At 38.2% G+C, this 15,554-nt stretch overlaps 1 protein-coding gene across 2 annotated transcripts; it reads left to right on the forward strand.

Annotated features, from left to right (window-relative positions):
* The first annotated feature begins 1,356 nt into the window (after window positions 1–1,356).
* Window positions 1,357–15,422, forward strand: Oat (Ornithine aminotransferase precursor). Of its 2 annotated transcripts, none has more exons than XM_074102047.1 (10): window positions 1,357–1,466; window positions 5,605–5,710; window positions 7,806–7,944; window positions 8,412–8,580; window positions 9,917–10,057; window positions 12,557–12,716; window positions 13,130–13,257; window positions 13,530–13,607; window positions 13,932–14,070; window positions 15,244–15,422. In XM_074102047.1, exons 2-10 carry the CDS (start codon window positions 5,608–5,610, stop codon window positions 15,408–15,410), a joined length of 1,224 nt encoding a protein of 407 aa, XP_073958148.1. In that variant the 5' UTR covers window positions 1,357–1,466; window positions 5,605–5,607; the 3' UTR covers window positions 15,411–15,422. The 2 variants fall into 2 exon arrangements, with proteins under 2 accessions (XP_073958148.1, XP_073958149.1); XM_074102048.1 differs by lacking the exon at window positions 1,357–1,466 and adding an exon at window positions 3,876–3,983.
* Window positions 15,423–15,554: the final 132 nt, after the last annotated feature.

Genomic DNA, 15,554 nt, shown 5'->3' on the forward strand with positions numbered 1-15,554 from the left:
ACAGACATTCATTGCCCCGGAACGCATATTTGCCATAATTAGTTTCAGATATTGGAAAATATTCACAAAATTATTCTAATTATAAATAAACCCGCGTAGCTCACCCAAAAACTATGAGATTTGACATTTCGGAGACCTCACGCTACACTAGCGCCTCTAGCGGCGAATTCATACGCGATAGCCCTCATTGACCTAGTCCCAAACTAAGCAAAGCTTGTACTGTGGGTACTACGCAACGGATAAACATACTTGTATAGATAAATTCATACTTAAATACATATTAAACAACTAAGACCCGAGTACAAACATTCGTATTATTCATACAAATATCTGCCCCAGCCGGGGGTCGAACCCGGGACCTCAAGCTTCGTAGTCAGGTTCTCTAACCTCTTAGCCGTCAATGTTTCGTTAAAATAGGTTTAGCTGTTTTTGAGATACTTATTGAACTTTGAAATGACAATGTCGGGGGATTTCAACTATATCGAAAATACAAACTGAGACATGGATGCACAGAAAAACCAGAAAAAGAGACCAGCGCTGCGAATCGAACCCAGGTCCTCAGCAATCCATGCTGCGTATAACCTATATACTAAAACCCCTACACTACCGCTGGACAGGAATCTAGACACGATTTTTTCCTATGCATACATATCTCAGGTTGCATTTCTACTACGCTACTTATGCAGCAGCACTAGCGACATCTATGTTCCGCTCTCATCGAGAGACGTCACACTCTTTCGGAACCAACCGCTCACCCAGACAAGAGATGTCGCTACCAAGCAATCAAATTATGATTGGTTTTTTGGAGTCTTTTTGTATTTTTTATTTCAACTCCAAATTTGTTACTTTTTTTTTTATTTCAACTATTCTAAGTCGGTTTCGAATATTAAGTATTTGTGATTTAAAAAATCGCCCACGGATATAATTTTCAAATCTTTCAAACCTGTCAAGACAATAAAAACCTAACTGCTATTTTTCTTCCATTGCGGAGCATTAAATTGATAAGACAAAAATAGTCATATTTAATGGTAGCGGTACCTAGGTACCTACTCAAGTCACAAACTGATTAATGTATAAACAGAGCTTTGTTATAATATCATTATGTTCTTATGTAGATAGGACATATACGATGTAATGTAAATACGAATTCTATTTCAATAACTAGGTACATATAATATATAATTACGTCATTGTTTCCATGTACACTTCTATAAACTAAAACTTATACAATTCGTGCGACAAGTGAAGATGATAATTGCGTGTTTAGGTTCGGGAGACAACCGTATGACGTAACTTTTATCAAATCGACGATCCGTTGCGTGTTTTTCCTACGAATTGAGCCAGAACGTCGTCGTTAATTTACTGACTGCTCAGTTGTTGGCTAATTTTGGACTCGGACACACCTCTCGCTACTCCCGCGTTCTGCACGAACTTTTGAACTTAACCTTATAATAAATCAGAGAAAGGTCAGCATGCACTGTATATTGTATTCATTATTCACATGTTCATTTGTTGTCATGTAGGTAATTTGAATTTCATTTGTTAATTTTATCGCAAATCGCTTATTTTCATTCATTATAATTATTACTGTTTCATCATTCTGTCTGTATTTAGGTACTTATAGGTGTAGGTATACAGTCATTGAATGAAAAGGTTGACCACCTTAAGGTCGGTTTTTGCTTGCTCAGTATAACTGCTCTATCAACCGAATATGACATGTTCAGTCATAATGTCATTCAAAAAGGTAACATGTGCGCTTGCAACATGTACCTAAATGAATTTATTTGAAAACTGGTCAACATTTTCATTCCGCCACTGTACCTATATTTCTTGTTTGATAGGGACCCTTAGGTATAGTATAGCCTAAAAGCTACAAGAATTTAGCGCAGTGTGAAAAAATAAAATAAGTTTTTTTTTCTGGAAGTTGGTGACCGTTCAAATATTACCTATCTTAGACTTCTATATATTTTGGTAGAAACATAAGTGTATATCTCCGTAACTTTTTGCTGGAATTCTGTGTCGTTCGTTATGAACTCAATCAATGAAAATGGTGTACCTAAGTAAGATAGTGGACTGGACGTGCCCAACCACTGAAGGCTGCCGAAACACTACAGAGGTCTCGCTCTCTTAAAGAGATCAATTCAATATCTACATTGACGTTTTTTTTTATATGATACGGGAAAAGACGGGCCAACCGATGGATCCGGGACCCGATATTAGCTGGTGGTAGCAATAGCCTAGGCAATAACAGGGTGCATTTTAATGTTTTGTTTTTATTTATTTACTCATTTAGTTATGTTATACAAAAAAAATACAATTATACTTCGCCAAACTGCAAAACAGTACTTTTAACTACCAGAGCGTAATTAATTTTTGAAATATTTTCGAGCAGCAATGTAATGCGTACAAAGCGTTCTGTGACATCTGTCACGTCAACAAGTGCGACGTTTTGAATAAAAACAAAGTAGTATCGCGTAGTGATACATTGCGTGTTAATTAATTTTGTACGGAATAAAATAAGTCTAAATTTTTTACTAAAACATAATAAAAATGTGATTATTAGGGCCTCGACTAACTGCCCAAAGTTTGAGATAGTATCAAAAATACACGCTGTATATATTTCGATATTTCGGGGATCTCGGAAACGGCTCCAAAGATTTCGATGAAATTTGGTATGTAGTTGTTTTCGGGGATGACAAATCGATCTAGCTTGGCCTTAGCTCTGGGAAAACGCTTATTATTGAGTTTTAGCCCGAGCAAAGCTCGGTCGCCCTGGTACTTACAATAAAACTTTGGGTAGGTACACTACATAAATACGAAAAACGAAATTCCGAAAGTCGGAATCACGAACTTCAAAATAGCGATTTTTATAATTCCGAATTTTAATAAACCGAACAATAAGAAGTCCGACTCAATAATAATCCGAAATATCAAAAATACGAATTCCGATTACTAAAATACCGATTTTCAAAATTCGGAACATCATTACTCCGATCAATAATAAATCCCGACTTATTAACTTAGTTAGATTGGCCTAAAACAGTATTTACTGTTATTGATTTTTAGCAAGTTATGGCGCGAATTGTCGCCATTCTAACCTAACCTAAGTATGCAGGTCAATTTACCTAAATTCATTGATATTAATTCGAGATTCGCAATCAAGATTCCGATTGTTAAAACCACGAAGTTTATTTTGCCGAATGTCATATTTCCGAATTAGCGATGTCCTTTCGGGAAATTGATAATCGGAATACTGTACTTCGGGCCAATAACATTTCGTGGTTTTTTATTCTTCGGAGTTTTAAAAATCGCATATTAAAAAAAACGATATTCGGAAAAATAAATTTCGTGTTTTTAAGTAATCGGAATTATATGGCTTAGGAATTCTGAAAATCGGAGTTTTGAAAATCGAAATTAGCAAATTCGGAATAAAATATTTCGGAGTATTTGGGTGTTCCCTAAAACTTCATTACAATAAACCGTATCAACCCACTTATTTTTCATTCAAAATGAAAATTTATGCGCGTACCTACGAGTTTATTTATTTATACAGGTAAGTATAGGTAATGATGATTGGAAATTAGCAACCTTTCAAAACATTTAGTGCATTGCAATCTATTTTAACATTATGATACCTACCACAGACCACGGAGTCTAAAATGTTTGATAGGTACTTATATTTGAAGCTCGAAGTGACTAGTTTTGGATAGGTACACTGATTAAGACAAAAATGGTCATTGTAATTTTCCGAAGCATCTCCAATCAATCAATGGAGGCGGCGCTGTGTGAATGGAATTGTTTATGTCCCGTCATCAATAATTGATTATTTAATATTATTAGTTCAATGCCTTTGTTTGTCTTATTTTAATTGAATATTTGCATACTTGATTACTCTAATCTCTAAGAAATTGCACCTATAAAAGAGGATACGTAGATATAATTTCTTCAGTTTCGCGATACACGGCGCAGAAATATCATCTTCGGTAAGTTCTGAATTTAAATACTTACATACTCGTACATATAATAAATAACATTTTATTTTAGTTAATTACTGTTCTTAATTTTTAAATTTCATTTTCTGTAGGTATACCTATATTATTTTACACTAAAACGTCTCTTTTATTTTAGTATATCTTTGAAATTTAATGAAAATTTTGAAATAATTTTATTACCTATTATCATCCTTGTCTTCTTGTGACAATAATAGTATATTTGTTTTTTTGTAGGTTATTGGCCAATCATTCGATTTAATTCTAATATTTTCACTTTTATTAATGAATATGCTTATTTCTATTTTTAGCTATTTTATTGATTAGGTAAGGTAAGTTAGAAATCAACGTGCTAAATATTTTGTAAAATAAAATAAATTGAGTAGGTACTAATGCAAATCCACAAAAAAAAGTTTAAATTCTGTAGATTAAACTAATATGTACAGAAAACCAAGTTAAATAGGTACCTAGGTATTGCCTAAAACTGTAGCATACCGGGGGGGGCCTGTAACAGGAGCAAAAAATTAAAACATAGGTTCTGCTACTCAAATGAAACTACTTTAGTTCTGCAACTTTCAAATATTAAGTAATTTTATCATTATGTGTACTCCAAACAAATGAAATGGTATTTTCAATGTACGGCGTCCAATATCGCAAATGACATTGCCTGTCACGTAACAAAATAACGGATTTTGCAATACATTGCTTGTCCAATTAAACTCTAAACTATAATAAAAATCGTAATAAATTAAGTACAAAACTAAATCAAATCACGTTATTAAAGTAAAGGTTTAGTTACATTTTAACTTTTTTTTTAAATATAAAATGCGTATCCTGCGAACTTAAATGGCACTAATAAGTACCTACTTACCTAAAAATTGTTACCTACCTTTGTAAGTTGAGTCATGCGTCAACACTAGGTAGAGTAAAAAATTGAAGTAGTATTAAGTACTTAGGTAGGTTATTTACTCATTATTACAATCATGGCACTAAAAGGTAAAACAAGAAAGTGCTTTGTGGTGCTTTCAAACTTTTCTAGAATAATAACCCGATGTCGTCGGTATAGTGTAAGCGTACATTATAAGTCAACGAGGAAACTGAATCACGCATCAGGGTGGAACCTTTGTGCTACTAATGTCATGTTGACATCCCATTGATTTGCCAAAGAAATCATAGTGAAATGGATTAATTAAGAAAAAGTTCCATCCTGGTACACCTATGTGATGCAATTTCCTGGACTGTACAACTTGCTCTCTAAGTAAGAAAGGTGTCCATTTTTTGTACCTATGCAGTTAGTATAAGTATGGAAAAGTGAATACATAAGGTACCTATTTTAGGGAATCGATACCTAATCCCATCGGAACGTCAATTGATTTTGTGCTTAGACTTCGCCTTTACATCCTAAGAATAGGATCGACTTAATTGACTTTTGATAAGATTAGGTCATTAGGCGCTACTTGTTGTAGTCGGTTTTTTCCAGTTAAATCAAATAGTGAATGAATCTTATCACTGTTGACCATTTTGCTTGCAAACTATTTGAACAGCGGCTATTTATAGTGAAGATAAGGGTTGAGGATGATGTTGGTTGATGTTGAATTCACTTGTTGATTGACAGAATATGGCTGCGCAGAATCTGAGCTCTAAGGAGATCTTCGCTTTGGAGGACAAACATGGCTGCCGCAACTACGCACCCGTCCCTGTCGCGCTTAGCCGCGGTGAAGGTACGAAATACATACCTACCTTCCTACAGCTGAGAAAACTGATTCACGTACAGTCACCAGCATTAATATCTGACACAGCGGAGCGTGCAAAAATATCTGACACGTCCTTCCGGCCCTAGAAATAGAGTCGTATCAGATATTTATGCACGTTTGTTGTGTCAGATATTGGTGCTGGTGACTGTACCATCCTTTTCATAATCAATTTCGCTATCATTTCTTTGGCAGATGTATGGATGTCAACATGACATAGTGGCACAAAGGTACGGTAAAACTTTGAAACACAGAGAGTGGTGCCTGGCGGGGCGGTGCGGCGCGGCGCAGAGGCGGTACCGGTTGTAATATTCCAGCTAATATGAAAGAGGGCACACAGAATACCGCGCGTGAAATAAGCGTGGTATTCTGTGTGCCCTCTTTCACGTTAGCTCGAATATAACAACCGGCACCGCCTCCGCGCTGCGTCGCACTGCTCCGCTTCCGGCGTCAGTGTGTTTCTACCTTAAGGTGAGGTCGTACGAGATTCAATACAGGCGAACAAACTGATGTATGTGCCAGAGTGTAGGTAACTTTTTATTAATCAAATCAATTTCACTATGATTTCCTTGATAAAAGTATGGGATGTCAACATGACATACCTAGTAACACTAGCACGAAGGTTCCACCCTTGTACATAATAAACCTCGTAAGGCCCACGTCCAATAATGAACATTACAATTTGAAACTTAATGTCAATTAGTGAAGTTTGACATTAGCTTTGATGGCTAAATTTAGGAAGTTGGGCCTTACGAGGTTACGTTTGTTCGACTGTACCTGTGATTAAATACCTCGGTGATTCTCGAGATTTTTACAGTTAAATAATTAATTCCTGGTATCCGATTGAGCTGAAATTTGGCTAAGTATCTAGTTCAGTGGCAATGCAATAATGTGGTATTGATATTTCGGTGGTCCAGCTAGGACTGCTTTCGCAGGATGGAACTCTTCAGCGGTGAATGGCATCGACTTGAAACTTGTTACGACAAAAGGATAGTACAGTAGAACAGCTCTGATTTTTCTTATCACCGTTTATGAAGTAGTCATATAATACTGTTTACCACCTGTGTTTAAGTGTTAAGTTTATGAAGTGGTCATATAATTAATACTGTTTACGATGATCACGCGAGATTAGGAGACAGACATGTCGCAAGTATACAATGCTGTATTTGTTGACTTCGTAGCCTAAGACAAATACTTCTTGGTACTTGTGTAGGTAGATACCATCAGCCAAATAACTGGTCTATCAATTTTAAACAAGTTCCTATCAAATGAATATTCGCTAAAGTCGAACTTTCAAGTTGACAGACACGTCTATTGGCAATTTGGCATTATTGTTTTATGACATGCAAACGATTACCAACTTTAGGGTGGTAGACATCTTAATTGGCTGATGGTATCTGTTAAACTGTATGTCAATGTCTGTAAATAAGTATTGAAAAGTTTTGGTAGGTAGGTACAATGCATTAATGGTATGACTTGGAGGTAATACTGGTACTTGCAGTTACCTATCAACAGAGCTCGGACAGGTCATAGCAAAAATATACCATATCTGGAAATAGAACAATAATCAATGGAGTCGATACTTAAGATTATATTATCTAAAGAGGATATTATCGTAATTTAACATTAAACCTTATTTAGTTGCATATTTGTCAAAGTGGCATTCTTGAAACAGTTTTGTGGTGACAATTTAAATTAGTAATTATATCAGGGGTCGGACAAAAAGTGCGGATGACGTAAAAATGACGTAATCTTGCACACAAGATGATGTTTTTATTTAAACTTCCGTGTGACATGTAGTAACAAGTAGACCTAAAAAATAGACCTTTGAGTCTAATTAATTTCACAATTTTAGGCACTTTAATAACAATTCCATTCTGTTTGTGTTATAATTAAATAGCACTGAGCATGGTGGCAGTTATTTCAAATAATTTTATTAAATCAGCGCCAAGAACATTTTGATGATTTTAAATTAAGTAATTTACATTATGACGCAATATTTTAAGCTGGAACCGGATGTTTCTTCAGTTTTGTTCAGACTTAAACGAAAATATCCATGTTTCAGGCGTGTTCGTATGGGACGTAGAAGGCAAGAAGTATTACGATTTCCTGAGCGCATACTCGGCGGTGAACCAGGGTCACTGCCACCCGAGAATCGTCGACGCGCTAAAGAAGCAAGCTGATCAGCTCACACTCGTATCCAGGTAGGACGCTAACACGCTAATACAGCGGGGACTTGGAATGGAGACCTCGGGCATTATAGTATAAATAAACTACAGTTCAAATAGGAATCTTGTCCATTTGCACTGGAACCTCGGATCTACTTCGCATGTACTAAGCCTAAGCGGCTGGAATAAGTCGCGATATCCAGTGCTCAGTAGAAAAGAAGGCATTTTTTATCATCACGAACCTATATACACGAATATATATACCTACCTAGCCTACACGACAAAGATAAGTTGTTGGGCCGACATGATATTTGTTTATTAATTTATCTAATTAATAATTGCTTGTAAAGAGGAAGCCATCGCAACCCCTTTATTCTTTTATACTCTTCGTGGGCCCTCCATTCAGGAAGTTGAGTAAATGGGCAGCCCCCCATGAGATGGGTGATAGATGTGTGGTAGATGGGATGGGTTGAGTAATTTATATGGTGTCATTTTTCTTCCAGAGCTTTCTATTCGGACAAACTCGGCCAGTACGAGAAGTTCATGACCGAGTTGTTGGGCTTTGACCGTCTGCTGCCCATGAACACAGGCGTGGAAGGTGGCGAGAGCGCCTGTAAAATTGCCCGCAAGTGGGGATATGATGTTAAGAAGATTCCCTATAAACAGGCTAAGGTAGGTACCAGACCAGGTGCGGGCTTTGCTTAGCCAAGTGATTATTATTCGCAGTAGTCCCTTTGGCGGTACAAAAAAAGGAGAATTATTCGTATGAAAAGAAAGGAACTGAAGGAACTACTTCGAGTAATCCTAGCCAAGGTCATATGACATGAAACTGAATACCCTTCAATATCACTATCACTTATGGTTTCCGTCAGTGGTTTCCGTAAAGTATTTAACTTAAATATCACAAGGTCGTCGTAGGTTAAGTTAAAAATAACAAACTTCGTTACTTAAGTTACGTAACCATACCCAATAAATAGGCGAGTGATCCAGTTGTCAATGTTACTGCAATCAGGGCGGATCCCTTGGTATGGTGGTGCAAAACAAATTGCGTAGAATTGACATTCATTACTTTTGCAATTTCTGGGCTTGCCCTTTCCAGTTTGACGACCGGATGGCCAAGTGGCTAGAAAACCTGACTACGAAGCTTGAGGTCCCGGGTTCGAATCCCGGCCGGGGCAGATATTTATATGAATAATACGAATGTTTGCTCTCGGGTCTTGGATGTTTAATATTGTATTTAAGTATGTATTTTATTTTTATGATTATTCTTATCCATGTCATGTCATTTCATGTCATGTCACGAATAAATATTTTCTTTGTTTCTTTTTCTTTCTTATTTATCTATATGTTTATCCGTTGCCTAGTGTCCACGTACAAGCTTTGCTTAGTTTGGGACTAGGACAATTGGTGTCAAGTGTCCCATCATATATTTATTAGTAAATGTCATCCTGTCCTCAAGACTTATGGGTCAATCAACTTTTTTACCGACACTAATCTATCCTAAGGCAGGTTAGATACTTACCTACTTAGGTAAGAGTGTTTTGCGGAACATCAGGAAAGTTCAATAAGTTGAGACAAAAGCACGAATGCGGACAGGAACATTCGCCTGTCTGCATTGTTATTAGATATGTACCTAAGTATCTAAAATTTCCAAGCTCTTAGAATAAATGAATAATCTGATATAATCGAACGACTTAAATGTATTTCTCTTGTGAGTACAAAAATTATATTAAATTCTATAAATAAATATTTATACCTTTCAAACTGGTTTGTAAAAATACGAGGGAAAATTCCCTTAAGATTTTATTTTTTCCAAAATGCAAAGTCTGCTAAGTCGCTTTATCTTTATATGTACTTATAGTAATAATATTAAAAAATATGATTTACTTAATTCTGATCGCAAAAAATATTGTAAGACGGGTAAGTACTCAGCACAACTTTAAATAAATAACTTGTGTTTTTGATCGTTGATCACCTACAATTTATATGGAACTTTATTCTTTTACAGATAATCTTCGCGGAGGGCAACTTCTGGGGACGCACGCTGTCGGCGGTGTCGGCGTCGTCGGACCCTTCCTGCTACCAAGGCTTCGGGCCCTACATGCCTGGCTTCGAGCTCATACCCTATAATGATATCCCGGCACTTGAGGTGAGCTAGCTAAATTCAAGTCATAATTTACACTTCCTAATCCAAAACTCACCTAAAATTACCCAAGTATTAGACTATTACTATTCTGTGGTATTAGGTATACTCCGTGACGCGTGAGGGGAGGAGCAATGCTTCCATGCTTCCTTGGTCACGGGTTCCTGCAATATAATTAGGTAGATAAGTTACGCCGCTTTTTATTATTAAAACGTAAAAGTAAGTCTCCAGCCTTTATACTTACCTAACTCATTTTTGGTGTGTACCTTACCTTCCTACTATCTGAATTTACTTGGAGTACCTACAGTAGTACCGAATAACTCAACAGTAGATAACAGGGATTACTCTCGTATTTCCCTTTTCGTCAAAGGACCATTTCAGCTAGATGACATAACAGTAAAATACACAGTCGGCAAAGAGCCAATTCCGCTGAATGACATGAAAGTAGATTAGAGATTAGATTAGATTTTTAGAAAAATATGGCTCTGTCCGTTGGAGGACAATTTTGCCAGTGTCTAGTAGTTTTTCCGACTTGTTCGAGCGCTCGTGTTCCCCATATTTCTCTACGCCGCAGAAACGTGGACGCTGCGTGAGGTGGAGCGAAGGAAGATAGACGCTCTAGAAATGTGGTGCTGGAGGAGAATGCTGGGAGTTTCATGGACTGAATTCCGTACCAATGAGTCCATACTCCAAGAACTCGGCATTAAACAGCGTCTATCGTCCATAGTGCAGTCTCGCATCCTTACTTTTTTCGGACACATATGTCGTAAAGGAGACGCAGCTATGGAGCGACTTGTGATCCAGGGGAAAGTCGAAGGCACTAGGCCACGAGGTAGATCGCCTATGAGATGGACAGACCAGGTCAAACAGCAATAGAAGGACCACTACACGCAAGCATAAGGAAGGCGGCTGTCAGGGAGGAATGGAGGCGTATTGTTAAGCTTGCTACCAGCACCTAGAAAATGATGACCACGACCACTCTGTCAAGAGTGAAACGACGAAGAAGAAGAAGAAGTAGTTTTTGCCGTTGTACGGTAAAAAAAATGTAGGAAACGAAATATGAGAGGTAATGGTGGATGAACGATGACAGCGCGAATCGACATGAAAGTATTGTTGTTGTTGTTGTTTCTTTAAAAAAATATGGCTCTGTCCATCGGAGGACAATTTTGCCAGTGTCTAGTAGTTTTTGACGTTGTACGGTAAAAAAATTCTAGAAAACGAAATATGAGAGGTTGTTGTTGTTGTTTCTTTAAAAAAAATATGGCTCTGTCCATCGGAGGACAATTTTGCCAGTGTCTAGTAGTTTTTGCCGTTGTACGGTAAAAAAATTCTAGAAAACGAAATATGAGAGGTGATGGTGGATGAACGATGACAGCGCGAATCGACATGAAAGTAGAATACTCAGTCAGCAAACTGTCAATTTAGCAGGACGTCACAGCATTGAAATAAGCAAAAAGTACCTACGACCAGGACGGATGGCATGCTCTCGTTTCGGAGGCCAAGACCCTCTTTGGGTCCCTGAGTCAAATTAGTTAGTTAAGTATCCAAACGTTTGGAAATATAAATAGTCCGTGTGATTAGAATACCTAATTAACCAAAAGTAAAATTAGTTGATTGACATGAACAAAACATTCTAAGATAATGATGTTTCGCTACTAGAATATTTTAAATTGTAACATTCTAAGATCCAGACGTTTTGCTAAAGATACATTTAGCGTTAATGTCTATACTTATAGCAACAAAAAAGATATTACACAATCCAGAAGTTTGAGCTATATTGTCGTTTGAGCTATATTGTTGTCATTTGGCGAAAAGGGAAATTCGAGAGTAACCCAGTAACAGTGGCAGTAGTTTCGAATAGTTTAAGGTACTTGTAGTATTACATATTCTGTGGTTAAACCAAGAATAAAAATTAGGTAGCTAGTTCCATGTAGCTATCAGTCAACTAGATAGCTAGTATTTTGTCAATAGTCATCCCAATTTAATCCCGACATATTTCATGTGACTTAAATAGATTTCAAAGTTGTTCGCATGACGTCGTACTTGTTATGTCTTCATAATTTGCTCAATACTGTCATTTTACTTTGGGTTAGGAGTTTTCCACCCTCATCTCAGTTGTAAATATAGGGAAAAAGTAGTCTACTTATGTGTTATTCCAGAAATCCAGTAATCTGAACATCAAAATAAGAAAACTCACTCAAACTCACATCTTTCGCATTTACGAGCATAATACCTATTAGTCGTATCGGGAGAGGCTACAATAGAGAGATCTCTCTCCAGACAGATGTTATGCTTGGGGACTGAAGTCCGAAGGAAGAGCGTCGGAACTTGTATTTTATGCGTCGTCTGCGTTATGTAATTTCGATTGCGCGATGTAGGATGTTTGAGTTGCTATATTTGTTCACAAGATGGCGCTAGAAGTCGCTACAGTATGACAATAAGTAATAAGGCATTGCAAACGTAACATTCAACGGAATTTTATGGTAGTTCTGTGTATGCTTTCAGAAAGCCCTGCAAGACCCGAACGTGGCGGCGTTCATGGTGGAGCCGATCCAGGGCGAGGCCGGCGTCGTGATCCCGGACGACGGGTATCTCCGGAAGGTCCGCGAGCTCTGCACCCGGCACAACGTGCTGTGGATAGCCGACGAGGTGCAAACCGGATTGGGTGAGATGTTTCATCTAAACGCATTTTTAGGTTTTTAAGTTTAAAAGAACTCTACTACTGGGCTTTCCCTTCTTACAGACATTCTCTTTATTAATAGTATGATCCTGCCTGTATTTTTTATTATTTAAGATATATTATTAATTGAAACCAACTTCACCACTTGTACAAGGTAAAGCTTTAGTTCTATTGTAGAAATTCGTATCCCTTGTGGATGCCGGAAAATCCGCACTAATTCCTTGTTTACACCATACAGGACCGGCAATAAGGCCCTCTAGACCTCTAGATATGCAGTTTCAATTTTTCAGTCATAACTTTTTTTATTAAGATAACAATAAGTGTTTCCGTCATCAACACGATCCAGGCGTCCACGCACTTTACGGCGTTCTTAATAATGGGTTGCTTGTCACCTCTAGGTCGTACCGGCAAGCTATTGGCGGTAGAGCACGAGGGCGTTCGGCCTGACATTCTAATTCTGGGCAAGGCATTGAGTGGTGGTGCGTTACCAGTCTCTGCAGTGCTCGCTAACAACAATGTAATGGACGTAAGTATCACTTAATAAAGCAATCGAAATTACTTAGGTACATACTTACTAAAACTACGCCTTTTACACATAAGCGATAATATCGAGTATCATTGGTTGAAGTTTGAAAAAATATTAGACAATTAATATTGATGCCTGTATCTTATTTTGCATTTTATGTAAACCAATTCATTTCGAAGTATCAACGCTTTTTGTCTGGTCATTCGAGCTGTACCTAACCATCAATAGTACTTACGTCTTACAAAATTGATTTTGTAATTAATTTGTTTTAGGTGATTACTCCTGGTACACATGGTTCGACGTATGGAGGTAATCCATTGGCGTGCGCTGTAGCTACCGAAGCCATGAAGGTAACCATAAAAATTCACTCTAGTATTATAATTAGACAAGTACTATCTATGATAGCCATAAGTATTTTCATCGGGGCCAGTAGGTAATCCAGATAAATTTAACGCAAACAGTAGGTTTTCCAATGAATCAAGATTTCATCCCCTTTGAAGCTAAATGGCAGTTTTTTACGTCCTCCGTAGTTACTGTTAAGTGTACCTAGGTTGAGCCGGCAGCTTCTTGGGAGGCCACCAAAGGCTGGCTCACCTGATGTCTACGACGTATTTTATGCGGTAACACTTAAAACGAAGCACAATTTACATGGCAAATGGTTACTATTTGTGCAGGTATTATTGGAAGAGAAATTGTGCGAGAACGCAGCCAAATTGGAGAGCGTGCTGCGCGAAGAATTGGAGAAGATACCGAAGAATGCCGTCACAAGCGTGCGCGGCCGAGGACTCATGTTTGCTATGGTCGTCAATGACAGTACGTAATATTTTATGTCAACCACTAACATTATCGTATTTTTTTTTAATACCCCCTGGTATTTAAAAAACTGACGATGATATTGGTTACTTTATTTTTTTGGATGAAGAAAACTAGGAATAAATGAGGATCTAAGCAACTAAACATTACCAACCAACCATACAAAATTGTTGCCAGTTCAATGATCAAACTTCTGGTAGGTAGTCCAGGTTTTCTCAAATTTTATTTTTGACATTTATTTGGGTTGGGTATCTTTTACAACGGTGCATGAATGTGTCTCAAATTATCAGAGGTCAGTTTAGTGCCTGCGACGATTTGCAGTTACTAATTATATTTCAAGTCTGCGCGCAATGCCCATCTCCAACTATACCTACGGACAAAAGTCTTATGAAATTGATCCATTATTTTTTCTCGTTAATTGAGTACCAGTGGTGGCGCAGGATCTGAATATGGCGTGGGAACGATAACTTTTACGAGGCCCTGATAGCACACCACACATTAGATTTCATGGGTAATCTCGACTCCGACTAGGGATCTGATTCACTAAATCCAGCTCCGGTATGCCGGTATCGGTACCGAATCCGCTTATCGACTCCGACTCCTTTATTGACTCTGGTTCTTTCGCGCGATTAGTAAGTAGTTTGTCTTTGGCCGATCCGGCTCGGTTCGGTACCGAGGCACTGAAGTACCGATTCGTCCTAACGACTCTTTTGAATCTGTGAGTCACTTCGGATATACTTGGTAAACCGGCTCCGGGGAGCGGCTCTGAAATTGGTATTATGCTATCCCTCTTCCTCTCGTAATAAATGCTATTAGCGTGAGCAGGGCAGCACATAGCGAATCCGATAGGACGTGATTGAACGAAAGTGAAGTGATTGCTGAATCGCTGATCGCTAGTCGCTCGATCCAATAGGTTGGTCGGAGTTATTAAGTCCTCGGAGTCGATAAGATTTGAAAGGAGTCAAGGGATTCGGATCCGCTTAAGGACTGACTCTTTTGCATTTCCAGATCCGGATTTCCCCATCTCTACATTAGATGATGGATTTTTGAATGAGCAAAAAACGATTCGAGGCGCGACGCCTCTTTTGACCGCGAAGCCGTGGCCCACGTCCACGTCGCCTCTTTCTAGTACTTAAGGTCTACTATTTCTAAGGCCCACTTATTCCTCCTCAGAAATCCCAGCCTATGACGTGGTGTTGCGGCTGCGCGACGCCGGCTTGCTGACCAAAACAACGCACGGGCAAGTGATCCGCCTCGCGCCGCCTCTCGTCATCACGGAGCAACAAATCCGCGACGCCTGCAAAATCATGCGCGACGTCTTTCAGACATTTAGCAATTAAATGATGATCTTAGATATGGGTTTTATTCTCTCCTCCGTTTAGTGATAACCTTAGTTATAAAGCCAGCGCCTTCACCACTGTTGCAATAGGTACCTACTTGTAGGTACCTACCCGCTATTTCATGGCGATTTCACGAACTATTTC

Source organism: Choristoneura fumiferana, chromosome 18 (genome assembly GCF_025370935.1).
Source record: "Choristoneura fumiferana chromosome 18, NRCan_CFum_1, whole genome shotgun sequence".
Taxonomy (NCBI): domain Eukaryota; kingdom Metazoa; phylum Arthropoda; class Insecta; order Lepidoptera; family Tortricidae; genus Choristoneura; species Choristoneura fumiferana.